This window comes from Glandiceps talaboti, chromosome 19 (assembly GCF_964340395.1).
Source record: "Glandiceps talaboti chromosome 19, keGlaTala1.1, whole genome shotgun sequence".
Lineage (NCBI taxonomy): Eukaryota > Metazoa > Hemichordata > Enteropneusta > Spengelidae > Glandiceps > Glandiceps talaboti.
The window spans coordinates 21,177,574-21,194,476 of record NC_135567.1 but is presented as its reverse complement, the minus strand read 5'-3'; the positions used below and the strand labels follow the sequence as shown (position 1 = coordinate 21,194,476).

The 16,903-nt window shown below is 37.1% G+C and overlaps 2 protein-coding genes across 3 annotated transcripts in view; one reads left to right on the top strand and one right to left on the bottom strand.

The window, feature by feature from the left end:
• The first annotated feature begins 60 nt into the window (after positions 1-60).
• On the top strand, positions 61-4,834 carry LOC144450183 (NACHT, LRR and PYD domains-containing protein 3-like). Of its 2 annotated transcripts, none has more exons than XM_078140761.1 (3): positions 61-276; positions 1,163-1,381; positions 1,556-4,834. In XM_078140761.1, exons 1-3 carry the CDS (start codon positions 207-209, stop codon positions 4,468-4,470), a joined length of 3,204 nt encoding a protein of 1,067 aa, XP_077996887.1. In that variant the 5' UTR covers positions 61-206; the 3' UTR covers positions 4,471-4,834. The 2 variants fall into 2 exon arrangements, with proteins under 2 accessions (XP_077996887.1, XP_077996888.1); XM_078140762.1 differs by lacking the exon at positions 61-276 and adding an exon at positions 614-866.
• Positions 4,835-10,962: 6,128 nt separating this feature from the next.
• The window catches only part of LOC144450139 (uncharacterized), a 110,647-nt gene continuing 104,706 nt past the window's right edge, over positions 10,963-16,903 (bottom strand). Inside the window, 5 exon segments of the mRNA XM_078140706.1 lie at positions 10,963-11,103; positions 11,475-11,713; positions 13,041-13,265; positions 13,685-13,843; positions 16,504-16,617. Coding sequence (XP_077996832.1) covers positions 10,963-11,103; positions 11,475-11,713; positions 13,041-13,265; positions 13,685-13,843; positions 16,504-16,617 — 878 coding nt within the window.

The window sequence follows — 16,903 nt, the reverse complement described above, 5'->3', positions numbered from 1 at the left end:
TGCTTGACTGATACTCCGGACAGTATATGTATATGTTAATAATTCACCCGGCCTAGCCTGTTAATGTGCTGACGTCATGATTATCGTACAGACTCGACGCCTACTCACAGCTGATAGGAGGATTGTGTGCGAACTTGCCTAGTGCATAGTGTTTGTACTGCACTGTATGGATTTGTCGACAGTTTGTGAATCTTCTGATACAGATTATGGAGGCGAGGCCAGTTTTGAATCAATTTTCGCTCCTCCTCGAAGAGCTTTCACAGTATATTACGGATGGTAAGTGTGGCAGATCGAGTGGTTTACTAGTAGTAGATGAATAGACCAAGGTAATGTACTGAGGTCAAAGGTCAGATGAAAATCAATCATTGAGGGACTGTGATTGAACTATTAACGTTGAGAGATGAGGTACATCAAAGAATCAAAGTCTCAAAATAATATAGTACCAAGTAATAATGTCACGCTTTTTGTTAGTTTTTTCTCCTTAATTGTTTCACTGTACATAGAGACAGACAGGGGGCACAGACAGTGTGACCATAAATCCATGGTGTGACTCACCGGACAGCGATTTTCTTTACCGGTGTAGTAAAAAGGAATGTGGGTCAGATTACATCCTGTTATTTAGTAGCGAGTCTAGACTGTCGACAGTCGCTCGCGCCTTTTTCCCTACGTTTTATCTAAACTCCGGTCCGGCGCAACACTAGTAATAGTATAATCGCAAACTGATATCGAGGGCCGTATTGCGAAGGCCGCAGTGTTATGTAGTCATGCTTAGGATGGCCTTACTTATTTCAATGTTTCTGATTGTAATACCTTGAGAACAATTGATGATCAGTGGGTCAGTTAAAAACTTTTAAACCTTTTAAAAAGTAAGTATATGTTAACTTTCATTTTATAATCATACTTTGTACAGTCTGAATGACTTAGGAAGTACAATTACACTTCAGAAGGAAACTTTTTCAGCATTGAACAACAATTTTCCCTAGACACATACACGCACTTGTTTCAGTTTACAGCTGGTTACTTTTTGTGGTTTCCTTTTCACCACAGTTGTGAAAGAAATGAAAAAAACTAACTCATTCTTGTAGATTTGAAATAATGAAATCGAAAGTTGAACAAAACAAACAATTATATCAAATATTATTTTTTAAATTTTCTTTCACAGATGAACTGAGCTGTCTAAAACGACAGTGCATCTCCAGCAACCTAATGCCATACAACACAATTGAATCCATATCTACACCTGGACATCTTTTCATGGAATTTCAGAGGAAGAGACTTGTGTCCAAGGGCCATACTGATTTATTTATTAGTTTACTCCAAGCTATACAAAGAGAAGACTTGATAGAGAAATTGCAAAGTTCTGTCCATTCATACGGTGCAGGTATGTGTATACTGGATTTGTGAAATTGACAATTAAAAAATAAAACACGCCATAGCACAGCACAGGAAAATCCCTGGAATATATTTAGATTTTGCTGTATTTATTTCCTGTCATATCTCATAAACTGACTGCAATTCTAACAATATTCCCCTTTTCGTTTCTCTCTTGTTCTAGACCAGCATCAAAGTATACCTTTCTATCTTCAAGGAGTGACTGATTTCTTGCGTACTTTCTACAAGTCATCTTTAGCAGAGATACAACCACTACCATGGTGCCATGACTTTTTCCTACCACTAGAGGGCGTCTACACCAATCTCCAATTCACTGAAAAGGATCGCAGAGGGCGAACATCACCACCTTTTCCTTTGCAAGTATCTCAACTAATGGACACTATTTTAAGTCAAGGACGAACTCCAAGAAGGGTTCGAGTAGAGGGTCCCCCTGGTATTGGCAAAAGTACATTCTGCCAAAAGGTAGTTTATGAGTGGGCTTGTGGTAATATCCCACAATTTAGTTTGGCTTTTCTTTTAGAAATGAAAGATTTTAGTGGTAAAATCATAGACACCATATTTGATCAACTCTTGCCTGAGGAGTATCAATGTAAATTTAGCAAAACAGAATTATGGGATATGCTTTTGCAAAATTCTCATGATGTTCTCTTTGTTTTGGATGGCCTTGATGAGATTGACCCAAAAGTCTTAAGTGATAGTGATATTATAAAACTGATCCAGGGGAAAACAATGTATGGATGTACTGTAATTGTGACATCACGACCACATGAATATGACGCCATCTTGAAAAATTGCCACCCAAATTTAAAAGTAACAGGATACACTCCGAATGAAAGAAATCAGTTTATCAAAGAGTACTTCAGTGGAAATGAAATTAGTGCTGGCAATTTAATAAAGAAAATTGAGTCCAAATATGTCTTATCAGAAATTTGTCAAACCCCTCTGAACACAATCTTGTTATGTGTTCTTTGGGAAGACAACTCAGATACATTACCTGACACCCTTACTGCTCTATACAAGGACTTAACTCTTGCAGTAAGCAAGAATTACTCCACAAAAGTTTTGGAAACTGAGTTTGAGGGTAACAAAATTCCTGATGGAATTATGAAAAACTTGATTGCCTTAGGGAAATATGCTTGGGATGGAATACGAGATGATAGGTTGATATTCCAGCAGAAAGACATCACTCCACAAGATTTATTGTCATATGGGTTTTTGACCAAAGACGTTAGCAAGTCTAGAATCAGACGGTCTTCGACTTGTCATTTCCTACACAAAACCTTCCAGGAATTCTTTGCTAGTTTATATATTAGTGAAATGATGAAAGGTGGTGAGGATATGACATCAGTATTAGATGATGTCATTGGCAAAGAGAGGCAAATAATCTGTGTATTTCTAAGTGGTCTGCTTTTGCATGATGCAGTTCCTGTTTTGAAGTCTTTTTACAATCTGATGAGCTCTCCAAATTTAGAGAAGTCAAAATTTGAGAGAACATTGAATTGTTGTCTAGTGTGCTTGAAGGAATCTGCTTTTGGGGAAGATTTAGCAGGTATTATTGTAGATATTTTTCCCAAAGAGCTTTACTTCATATCCTCTTGTGCATTCAGCATAACTGATGCAGCTTTTGAGGATTCACGCCTCGAAAATTTGAAGTTGTCCCTGGTCTTAACAGATCAAGTCCTAAGTGGTGTAGTTAATGTATTAGCACATCCTAATTGCAAGGTTACTAAATTAATCTTTAACAGTGCCCTTACTTCAAAATTTGTGACAGCAATTCTCAAGTCATTGCCCAAGACATCATCTATCCAGTCAATAGACTTGGCTTCCTCTAAACACCCTGAAGAAACAGTCCCTGCTCTATCCTCAATGATTGAGAGATGTGAGAACTTAGCAGAAATAGTATACCAACATTCTGCATCTGAATATGATGATCAAATTTCAAAGTTTCTCACAGACATATTCAAAGCTTTGAATAAATGCTCACCACGTGATATGTTCCGATTTGTTATCAACATAACTACAGGCCTGTATCATTTGCCTTTTATGCCCTTCAAGGAATTATCAGGGATGGGTATAAAGGAGTTTGAAATACAACTGTTGTCCAATGCAATGATGACTGTTCAGCAATACTTTGCCACTGAGTTAGGAAACTTACTTAAAGTGAACCAAACTATGACTAAATTATCTGTGTGTCTTATTGGATTTCTACCCTGTTGTTCCATTGACTTAACACCAGTCCAAGAAGGTCTTGAAATTAATTGTTATCTGAAATGTTTCAACTTGTGGTTTTTGGGTGTACTTGGTGTACTTGAGGGTCCTACCAACTCTCCAAGTGCATTTCCTATTGTGAAAGCCCTAAGTAGAAATACAACCCTTCAAGAGTTAAGTCTCACAGTGTCTGCAAAAGCTGAAGAACTATTGGATGTTTTCAGGCATAATAGTCACTTAAACTCTCTAACGATTTGGTTTTCAAATGATCTTGGGGAATTTGTACTCAATGTACTGTCAGCGCTGATTGGACACCAAAGCATAAACACTCTGTGTCTCCGATATGGAGGACCAATGAGTAGTCAGGTTCTTCAGTGCTTATCAGATTTTGTGCGTCAACAGGCAACTGTTTCCCCAAAAGTAGTAAGATGGGACACTCTCGTACCAAATGAGATCCAAATAGAGACTGAGGCACTGTCGGCATTTTATAAAGCAGTGAGAGACAATGAGGCCATACAAGAAATAGTACTCCCACCAATCAAATGTAGTGACACAGATTACCCTGCCATCTTGGACCTCACTGAACAAATCAAAACGATCGTATCAGATCGTTCATGTAAACTTAATATTCGCATAATTGAGCCAGTAAAGAAGGTTGCCCCCTCAACAGAAGAAATTAGAACTTTGAATATATATGGTAATGACAAGTCAAAAGGACCCGTCTTTATCAAAGAGGGTGAGAAATTACATGTCAATGAGAAACTTCTGGAGGAAATGTCAGAAACAGAAAGACAGCCACTTATTGATCTCATTAGAAGGATCAAATTGACTGATCAAATTCCAGGACATATTTTGAAAAAGTACTTTTGATTTAATATAGGCCATGCAAACTAACAACCTAGTTTGACATCAACACACTTCCCATCATCCAATCAAAGAGGGACGAGCTTCGATATACGTTCTCTTCCCACACTTTCATCAAGGGATAGATAGGGAGTAGTGATGGCATGGCCTATACTATTCACTAACAAGTCAAGGTGTGTACTTCTAGGTTTTGGAGAAATTACATAAAAAAGAATGCAAATGGGTTTAAATGACATGAAACAATTCTTCCTACTGTGACGAACATATTTTTAGGTTCTGTTATGTATCAAGTATGGTGAAATTTAATATTGTTGGCTTGCTAACAATAATGCAGTACACACATACATACACATACATACATACATACATACACACACATACATACATACATACATACATACATACATACATTCATACACACATACACACACATACATACATACATACACACATACATACATGCATACACACACACATACATACATACATACATACATACATACATACACACACACACATGCATACATACATACATACATACATACACACACATACATACATATTTTTGATAGTCAATGCACATATTAATAACTTTCCTTCATTTCCCTTATGTATACATGTTTGTATTTTTGTAATGAAATAAGACATGAGAATTTTGCAAACAGAAATGTAAATTTGAAAGAAGAGCATGTGAAACATTCTTATTGTAAAATTGTATTGATGTATATTACTCAGTTTTTATGTTTGTTCTTAAGGAAGTACTTTCAGTTTTCTAAATTTTTTAACGATTATTGTATATATTTGAAATCTTCTTATAAATACAAGTTATATGCATAGACAGTGGCAGGAGTTTTGAATCTAATTATAGATAATATCAGTACTTACATTTTACTTAGCCACTTAATAGAAACTATAAAAACCAAAATGCAACTTTCGATCATTTCATTTGAGAAATGTTAGTTTCGCTAGCGCTGTGCTAACACTAGACTAGCACTGTGCTAACACTAGTTTCACGCTGTGCTAGCACTAGACTAGCACTGTGCTAACACTAGATTCGCACTGTGCTAACACTAGACTAGCGCTGTGCTAACACTAGACTAGCACTGAGCTAACACTAGACTATAGCGCTGTGCTTACACTAGACTAGGGCTGTGCTAACACTAGATTAACAACTGGAAATTTAATGTCTGCACAGCAACAGGATAGGGATGTGTTATCTCCACGGTGATAACATGATGTGTTATCTCCACGGTGATAGCATGATGTGTTAACTCCACTGTGATAGCACTGTGTGTTAACTCCACTGTGATAGCACTATGTGTTAACTCCACTGTGATAACAGGGTGTGTTAACTCCACTGTGATAACAGGATGTGTTAACTCCACTGTGATAGCACTATGTTTTAACTCCACTGTGATAACAGGGTGTGTTAACTCTACAGTGATAGCATGATGTGTTAACTCCACTCTGATAACAGGATTGCAATTCAGAATGAAATTATACTTTAGCCATGTACATTGTCTTTACACAGCATTTACATCTGAGAATAAATTAAAGAGACTGACAAAATAGTGCAGCAGTGAAGTATGAGTACTTTTATTGACTTTCTACATGCACAAACCATACAGATTTACAGGACAGTTGCCATCACCACAATACATTCTTTATACATACTTTGTATTTGTCTATTTTATAACATGTCTTTAACAAGTAACCATAAACATTACAATTTTAAATTGCAAATTCTTGAAGTGCTGCCTAAAATATTTCAGCCTTAATTCTCGGTACCTGCAATAGCATTTTACCTCATGCTAGGGGGTCAAAATAGAACAAGACGAACAACTTATTCTCAGTACCTGTAATAGCATTGTACTTTGTGCTAGAATATCACACTAGAAGAAGACAAACAACTTATTGTCAGTACCTGTAATATCATTTTACATCATGCTAGAATGTCACACTAGAAGAAGACAAACAACTTATTGTCAGTACCTGTAATATCATTTTACATCATGCTAGAAGGTCAAAATAGAACAAGAAGGTGGATTAATTCTTAAGATAAAGATTACAGCAAATAAATGACTGAAAAACAGAACTTGAAATCATGGTTAGGAAAAAGTAAAATAGTTGTAAATTACGTGTTATTTTACTCCATATTGTTTAAAATATCACGAACACAGTGTGTGTAAATAATGCAATTCACCTTAATTACCATCTGTCTTAGTTCTGTTAATATGTAAATGAGAAACTTACTATGCAAATGAAAACCAAGAATGACTGCTCAGAGAAAACAGGATCCTATGCGACAGATACTGGTACTTGTCAGTAACAATAAGGACACTAACACAAATCTTTCTTGACATGACTTATGAAATAATTTTTCCCAAATTGAATATTTATGTCATGTAAAGAAGCTAAGTTCAGTATGATTGTTAGTGTACCAGATACAACATTTATGTCATGCAAAGAAGCTAAGTTCAGTATGATTGTTAGTGTGCCAGATACAACATTTATGCCATGCAAAGAAGCTAAGTTCAGTATGATTGTTAGTGTGCCAGATACAACATTCATGCCATGCTATCAACTATTACTCAATAATGTCTGTACTACTAATCTGTAAGATATGACATTCTTGCCACACTATCAGTTACCAAGCATATCTGTACTACTCTGTAGATCTGTGCCTTCAAGATCACAAGATTTAGGTCCCCATCCTGAATTTATAATTCAAAGTTTAAAGAGAGGTCATTATGTAGATAAAATAAAACAGGAAGAATAGTTTCGGTTTCTGGTGATGAGAACAATTCAGTGTTGTTATGGTGATACATGTCAATTCATTGTTGTTATGGTGATACATGTCAATTGTTTGTATACCAGACTTAGTACTGGCATAATACTAGATGGCTGGTCTCATAAATCAACATTGAAAACTGGTGTCACCATGGTCATTTTGACACCATTTAGGAGAATAGCCAGTATTTGAGTGGCTGCAGCATATTGGGCTGTTTAGTACAGACATGTTTTATAAGCCTGATAGGGCTTAATAACACATCTTACAGTTTATGTAGTGGTCGGAATTTAGGATGGATAAGAGCTTACTTGATGTTTGTTAATAAATAAAATATACTTCATTTGGAGATGCATTTCTGAACTTTAAATAGTTGATGAGTGAGTTAATTCAGGAAAGAAAAAAATTGTAATTCAATTGATGTTACTACTGTGGAAAGTGAGCTTTCAGTTTATTAAGACAGACACAAACTACATGTACTACATTTCGATGTCATGGATTTAGTGGGCGATAGCAATGCCTTGTGGTGGATATAGTGGGTGATAGCAATGCCTTGTGGTGGATTTAGTGGGTGATAGCAATACCTTGTGGTGGATATAGTGGGTGATAGCAATGCCTTGTGGTGGATATAGTGGGTGATAGCAATGCCTTGTGGTGGATATAGTGGGTGATAGCGATGCCTTGTGGTGGATATAGTGGGTGATAGCAATGCCTTGTGGTGGATATAGTGGGTCATAGAGATGCCTTGTGGTGGATTTAGTGGGTGATAGCGATGCCTTGTGGTGGATATAGTGGGTGATAGCGATGGCTTGTGGTGGATATAGTGGGTGATAGCGATGCCTTGTGGTGGATTTAGTGGGTGATAGCAATGCCTTGTGGTGGATATAGTGGGTGATAGCGATGCCTTGTGGTGGGTTTAGTGGGTGATAGCGATGCCTTGTGGTGGATATAGTGGGTCATAGAGATGCCTTGTGGTGGGTTTAGTGGGTGATAGTGATGCCTTGTGGTGGATATAGTGGGTCATAGAGATGCCTTGTGGTGGATATAGTGGGTGATAGCGATGCCTTGTGGTGGGTTTAGTGGGTGATAGCGATGCCTTGTGGTGGATATAGTGGGTGATAGCAATGCCTTGTGGTGGATATAGTGGGTCATAGAGATGCCTTGTGGTGGATTTAGTGGGTGATAGCGATGCCTTGTGGTGGGTTTAGTGGGTGATAGCGATGCCTTGTGGTGGATTTAGTGGGTGATAGCGATGGCTTGTGGTGGGTTTAGTGGGTGATAGCGATGGCTTGTGGTGGATATAGTGGGTCATAGAGATGCCTTGTGGTGGATATAGTGGGTCATAGAGATGCCTTGTGGTGGATATAGTGGGTCATAGAGATGCCTTGTGGTGGATATAGTGGGTCATAGAGATGCCTTGTGGTGGATTTAGTGGGTGATAGCGATGGCTTGTGGTGGATATAGTGGGTGATAGTGATGCCTTGTGGTGGATTTAGTGGGTGATAGCGATGCCTTGTGGTGGATATAGTGGGTGATAGCGATGGCTTGTGGTGGGTTTAGTGGGTGATAGCGATGGCTTGTGGTGGATTTAGTGGGTGATAGCGATGGCTTGTGGTGGATTTAGTGGGTGACAGGGATGCCTTGTTGTGTGGATATAATCACCCTAATCAAGATAGTCCCAAAAATGTACACAGCAAGATCATGGCAGCCATTAGACACACCACTCGACTGTGAGTATAATTACATCAACATCCATTCACTATAGTTTATTTTGACAGTTTTAGTTTGTCTATCTTAATTTGCTGAAACTTTAGTTTCCACTGTCATGTTAAGTTCCTTAAATTCCCTGTGATCTAGATGTGTCCTATGAAAATATTCTACAAGAAAGCCCCTTAAGTTCCCTGGGATCTGGATGTGTCCTATAAAAATATTCTACAAGAAAGCCCCTTAAGTTCCATGTGATCTAGATGTGTCCTATGAAAATATTCTACAAGAAAGCCCCTTAAGTTCCCTGTGATCTGGATGTGTCCTATGAAAATATTCTACAAGAAAGCCCCTTAAGTTCCATGTGATCTGGATGTGTCCTATGAAAATATTCTACAGGAAAGCCCCTTAAGTTCCCTGTGATCTGGATGTGTCCTATAAAAATATTCTACAAGAAAGCTCCTTAAGTTCCCTGTGATCTGAATGTGTCCTATGAAAATATTCTACAAGAAATCCCCTTAAGTTCCCTGTGATCTAGATGTGTCCTATGAAAATATTCTACAAGAAGAAAGCCCCTTTTAGTTCTTGCGGGTGTAAATCAAAAACTAACTTACCAACATTTTAAATAACTGAATTGTATATAAAGGGACATGAGTCAACTTTAGACACTGTTTATATTGACGGAATAACGAATTAAAGGGCCATGTTTCAATCCCAGGTCATCACATTACTGTAATTTTATCAGTGGAGACATAAGGATTATTCTTTGTTCAGAACCAATTTTTCTATAGCTCTAAAAGACAACAGTTTTTTAAACCCAATTTTTAATTCTAATCTGAAGTGGGCTTTAAATTAACTTATTCTACTATCGAATTCATACCAATTAGTTAGTCTCCATAGCAATACCTGACTCTTATAAGTAGCTTTTTCATAAAATATTGCTATCACTTTCGGGTGCACCAAATTTTGTGTTTTTATCATTTATTCAGTTTGCTACTAAAGATTATTAAACATGTTTCAGTATTAAGAAGAATGTATGTGATTTGTTTGAGATGAAACAAGAATATTAAATGGAGAAACACAAATGATGTCTGCAAGAGAGGGGATAAAACTGTTACAACAACGCTAAACGATGACATATGCACGAGAGATGATTGGACAGCAATGCAAAACATGGTGCATGCATGAGGTACGATTGGACAGCAATGCAAAACATGGTGTATGCATAAGAGATGATTGGACAGCAATGTATAACATGGTATATGCATGAGGTATGATTGGACAGCAATGCAGAACATGGTGTATGCATGAGGTACGATTGGACAGCAATGCAAAACATGGTGTATGCATAAGAGATGATTGGACAGCAATGTATAACATGGTGCATGCATGAGGTACGATTGGACAGCAATGCAAAACATGGTGTATGCATAAGAGATGATTGGACAGCAATGTATAACATGGTATAACGTGGCATGAGAGAAGATTGAAATTGAAATTGCAACATTGTGTTTAAGTTTGAACAGTGAGAATTCTTCATAGCAATCATTGATTACATAGCATATATCATGTATTTTGGCGATTACCTTATTTCAGCTAAATTAGTTGCAACATTGTGTCCAAAATAAATCAGTGTGATAATAGAATTCACTTTCATTGCTACATTCTGATGACCAACTTTCAAATTGATACATTTACTCACAAGTATGATGTGACTACTAATTAATTGTAGTCAATATTGTTTGTTTGTCAAAATAAAGTAGGGCCAAAATGTGAACAAAAATGTACTGCATTAAAATTTGTGTATGTCAAAATTGTAGCTGGACAATGAACGTTTTACAGTCATTGCTATGAGCATTTTACAGTCATTGTTATGAGTCAATATCATAAGATAGGTTTTACTTTGAATGAGTAATTTATAAGATTATTTAGAATTAAATTACTATTTATAGAAGGTAATTTACATTGTTATGGTATGTCTGTATAGTTAATTAGTCTGGCTTAGACTATTCAACATTGCATACACTTTGACCGGTACTTCTAAAATGAAGCATCAATTCTCGTCGACGTCTTCCTGTAGGTGTCTCTCCTGGCTCTGGATGTAGTTCAGAAGATGGAATACAGTTACATCCTCTGATCACATCAACCTAGGAATAAATGGTTTGATAAGTTTTTCAAACTTCTAAATAATTTGATAATTTTTTTTAAAAAGTAAAACAATAGACTACATTTGAGAATAAGGAATAAAATATATCACACAAATTACTTGCTGGCTAGATATCCTTAAATCTTACCTTATTGTTATACCATTTATACCCCTTTCATTTTATATTACAATTTCTTCCATCTGAGTATCCAATATGTATTCTATCACTCCCCATTCCCATAGATGTTCCCAGATGTCCTTACATCATTCCTGATGTTCTCTCAATTTTCCATTGTCATCTTAACTATTTCCATTTTTATTTTCTCATTCCTTCACATCACTTCTGTATTGTAGTAAGTTATCTCAACTTACCTTTGTTGCAACGGTATAGTTTGAAGACACTGTAGCAGTAGAGTTATCACACACTAAATCAACCGTTATTTGTTCAATTTCATCAGCTACTGGTTCACAACACTCGCCATATTCTTGAGAACATCCACCTCGACAGAGTCCAACATTAACTTCTTTACTAGATACACATCCATCGGTATTTCCAATGTACTTATAGTGGGGTAACATACCACAGGCATATGGCTCTAGATTAAAGTACTCTATAAGGAAATATGGAAAGAAAGACATTACAACTGATGAACTTATGTATGAATGAATGAATGAATGAATGAATGAATGAATGAATGAATGAATGAATGAATGAACTTATGAATGAATAAATGGATGAATGAATGAATGAATGAATGAATGAATGAATGGATGGATGAATGAATGAATGAATGAATGAATGAATGAATGAATGAATGAATGAATGAATGGAATGAATGAATGGAATTAATGAATGAATATATGAATGAATGGAATGAATGAATGTATGAATGAATGAATGAATGGATGAATGGAATGAATGAATGAATGAATGAATGAATATATGAATGAATGGAATGAATGAATGAATGAATGAATGAATGAACTTATGAATGAATGAATGAATGTATGAATGAATGAATGTATGAATGAATGAATAAATGAATGGATGGATGAATGTATGAATGAATGTATGAATGAATGGAATGAACTTATGAATGAATGAATGAATGAATGGAATGAATGAATGAATGAATGAATGAATATATGAATGAATGGAATGAATGAATGAATGAATGGATGGATGAATGAATTTATGAATGAATGAATGAATGAATGAATGAATGAATGTATGAATGAATATATGAATGAATGAATGAATGGAATGAATGAATGAATGAATGGATGGATGAATGAATTTATGAATGAGTGAATGAATGAATGATGAATGAATGAATGAATGAATGAATGAATGAATATATGAATGAATGAATGGAATGAATGAATGAATGAATGGATGGATGAATGAATTTATGAATGAATGAATGAATGAATGAATGAATGGATGGATGGATGAATATATGAATGAATGAATGAATGGAATGAATGAATGAATGAATGGATGGATGAATGAATTTATGAATGAATGAATGAATGAATGAATGAATGAATGAATGAATGAATGGAATGAATGAATGAATGAATGAATGAATGAATGTAAATCTTATCGTACCTGCTCATCATTGTATATTACATCTACTAATTAGAAGAGGATACCTATTGGTTACATTTTGGTAACACTTTGGTTACACATATGTTACACTTTGGTTGAATGGGATTTTTTATCCAACATGTTTGATGTTTGATATAGAATGCATTCTTAAATTCAGCTGTAAAAACCCTGATAATTGAAATAGAATGCATTTTTAATTTCAGCTGTAAAAACCCTGATAATTGAAATAAAATGCATTCTTAATTTCAGTTGTAAGAACCCTGATCATTAATTCAAACAGAATGCATTTTTAATTACAGCTGTAAAATGCTTTCACTTTTACTTACCGTCATCACATTCACCATATTTAACCAAACTAATCACAACACCTCTATTACACGCTGCTCGTAGCATGTGACATTCTGATCTGTATGTCGTCATTGTATAATCTCGGAGACCACACACCTTCTCATAGCGATTGGCATTGTCACATACTGGACATTGACAATGTTCCTGACCATTTTGTATGACACACGTTGCACCATACTGACATGTTGTTTGTTCACACTCACCTAATAATGATAATATAACAGAACGCCATGACACATGATTGCAAGTGTGGTGTACTCAGTGTACTTGTATGAGTGTTTGCAGTGTTCTCTGCACTCATACTTTCATGAGCGTAGGGAGTGAAAGTGCAGCAAAAAACACTAAGCACAAGTGCAAATATCCCTGAGTACGTACACTAAAACTCATGGGGTACTATACTATTAGAGACACCAAAAAGGGTGACACATGTATTATAGCAAATTTCATCTGGTTTTGCAGATTCAATTAAAACTAAAATCTATAAAGTGTTGGCAATTACTGTCAGTATGAAAAGGAAGAAAACCATAGCAATATTTTGACTTACAAGTTATGTATCTAAAAAGTGTTGGAAATCTGTGTCAGTATGAAAAGAAAGAAAAACCATAGCAATATTTTGACTTACATGGTATGTATCTAGGACACAGTTTAGTCTGTGTCATAACAGGACAAACATCACCAATCTCATTTGGTTGGTCGATAATTTCACGTGTACGTGTTATTGTTCCATCACCACAAGTTGCTGAACATTCTGACCACCACCCCCAACGTGACACACGACAATCTGAAAAAAAAATGCACTGTTTATTTAACCAATATTCTTATTCTAAACTGTCCCATATTTAATTAAGAATATTATTTCATTAAGGTGAACTTTATATCTATGATCCTTATACGGTGTAGAAAAGATCTACTGTACAATTGGCAAGAAACTAATCAAAGCACCTAACAGTCTTTATTTCACATTCTGCTGCACTCTAATGTACATCACACTTGTAAAAATTTTTTATAAATTGTATAAATCTCTTTTAGAGTGGTTGTATGAAGCATGGTGGTGGTGGGGGGGAGGGGCTAGTAGTGGTGGTGGGGATGGTGGTGGGGGTAGTGGTGGTTGTGGTGGTGGTGGTGGTGGTAGTGGTGGGGGGGTGGGGTGAATATGACCTTTCTGTGTCCCTAAGCATTAAAAGCTATTATTTCTTCAAACTCTGGCATCTTGCAGCTGTCAAAGCCGTACCTCACGTATATCTTACAGCTGTCAAAGCCGTACCTCACATATATCTATCAGCTGTCAAAGCCGTACCTCACGTATATCTTACAGCTGTCAAAGCCGTACCTCACGTATATCTTACAGCTGTCAAAGCCGTACCTCACGTATATCTTACAGCTGTCAAAGCCGTACCTCACGTATATCTTGCAGCTGTCAAAGCCGTACCTCACGTATATCTTGCAGCTGTCAAAGCCGTACCTCACGTATATCTTACAGCTGTCAAAGCCGTACCTCACGTATATCTTACAGCTGTCAAAGCCGTACCTCACGTATATCTTGCAGCTGTCAAAGCCGTACCTCACGTATATCTTACAGCTGTCAAAGCCGTACCTCACGTATATCTTACAGCTGTCAAAGCCGTACCTCACGTATATCTTACAGCTGTCAAAGCCGTACCTCACGTATATCTTGCAGCTGTCAAAGCCATACCTCACGTTTATCTATCAGCTGTCAAAGCCGTACCTCACGTATATCTTACAGCTGTCAAAGCCGTACCTCACGTATATCTTACAGCTGTCAAAGCCGTACCTCACGTATATCTTGCAGCTGTCAAAGCCGTACCTCACGTATATCTTACAGCTGTCAAAGCCATACCTCACGTATATCTTGCAGCTGTCAAAGTCGTACCTCACGTATATCTTACAGCTGTCAAAGCCGTACCTCACGTATATCTTACAGCTGTCAAAGCCGTACCTCACGTATATCTTACAGCTGTCAAAGCCGTACCTCACGTATATCTTACAGCTGTCAAAGCCGTACCTCACGTATATCTTGCAGCTGTCAAAGCCGTACCTCACGTATATCTTACAGCTGTCAAAGCCGTACCTCACGTATATCTTACAGCTGTCAAAGCCGTACCTCACGTATATCTTACAGCTGTCAAAGCCGTACCTCACGTATATCTTACAGCTGTCAAAGCCGTACCTCACGTATATCTTGCAGCTGTCAAAGCCGTACCTCACGTATATCTTGCAGCTGTCAAAGCCGTACCTCACGTATATCTTACAGCTGTCAAAGCCGTACCTCACGTATATCTTACAGCTGTCAAAGCCGTACCTCACGTATATCTTACAGCTGTCAAAGCCGTACCTCACGTATATCTTACAGCTGTCAAAGCAGTACCTCACGTATATCTTACAGCTGTCAAAGCCGTACCTCACGTATATCTTACAGCTGTCAAAGCCGTACCTCACGTATATCTTACAGCTGTCAAAGCAGTACCTCGACACGTATATCTTACAGTTGTCAAAGCCGTACCTCACGCATATCTTACGGCTGTCAAAGCCGTACCTCACATATATCTTACAGCTGTCAAAGCCGTATCTCATGTATATCTTACAGCTGTCAAAGCAGTACCTCACGTATATCTTACGGCTGTCAAAGCCGTATCTCATGTATACGTAATACACATTCATAAGCAATGACATCATGATAATCTGACCAATCAAAGTCAGTCTCTCAAAGAATGCGTTTCAGATAACAATGGCCTCATGTTATGGCGAATTATTGCAACTGCTGCATTTGCGGCAATGCAGAAAAACTACAGGGTACTCACACATACAACTTTCCCAAAAAGAATTAAGTCCTAAAAACTATAATTGGGGAGTACAACAGAAATGATGGATTTTCACACGGCAAATTTTTGACACTGCAGTAAAAGAGGCCGTGCTTAGAGACGATGATCAACCGAGTCCAAAACAGCTAGCTAACGTTCTTCATACTCTTTAACCCGTCAAACATTGGTTATCCTAGTAGATTTAAATGAGACTAGTAACTTTTACTCGGGTCTCGGGTTTTGAATCGCTTGTTCTCATTCACTCAGTGCATGCATCTGTACAACGTTTGCTGTTCACATTAGCTAGCTGTTTTGGCCTTTAACTGGTAATTTAACACTAACGTGAGAACCTGGAATTGAAACCCTGGCCTTTAACTTATAAGATAACACTAATGTGAGAACCTGGGATTGAAACCCTGGCCTTTAACTGATAAGATAACATTAATGTGAGAACCTGGGATTAAAACCCTTGCCTTTAACTGATAAGATAACACTAATGTGAGAACCTGGGATTGAAACCTGGCCTTTAACTGGTAATTTAACACTAATGTGAAAACAAGGGATTGAAATAATTTCGTCTTTAGACTTCTAAGACACTGTATAATTTCTTTACAATACTTACCTTTCCTACACGTGCCATCATGGAGTTTATTGATAACAACTCTCGCTTTACATCTATGGCGAGTTAACTCACAAACACTGGGATATGTTACACCATTGCTTCCACACACAGATGCTGAGGAACAATGAAGCAAAAACAATATCATAATCACATTCAATAACACATTCACTGTTATATGGGGACTGTTCACTTACATTCATTGGGAGGTGGTAGGGACTGTTATACTTACATTCACTGGGAGGTGGTGGGGACTGTTCCACTTACGTTCATTGGAAGGTGGTGGGGACTGTTATACTTACATTCACTGGGAGGTGGTGGGGACTGTTCCACTTACGTTCATTGGGAGTTGGAGAGGACTGTTATACTTACGTTCATTGGGAGGTGGTGGGGACTGTTCCAC

Coding starts and splice junctions, on each gene's coding strand:
- LOC144450183 (XM_078140761.1), top strand. CDS start 207: ATGGAGGCGAGGCCAGTTTTGAATCAATTTTCGCTCCTCCTCGAAGAG. Junction 277..1,162: donor TTCACAGTATATTACGGATG/GTAAGTGTGGCA, acceptor TTTCTTTCACAG/ATGAACTGAGCTGTCTAAAA. Junction 1,382..1,555: donor TGTCCATTCATACGGTGCAG/GTATGTGTATAC, acceptor CTCTTGTTCTAG/ACCAGCATCAAAGTATACCT.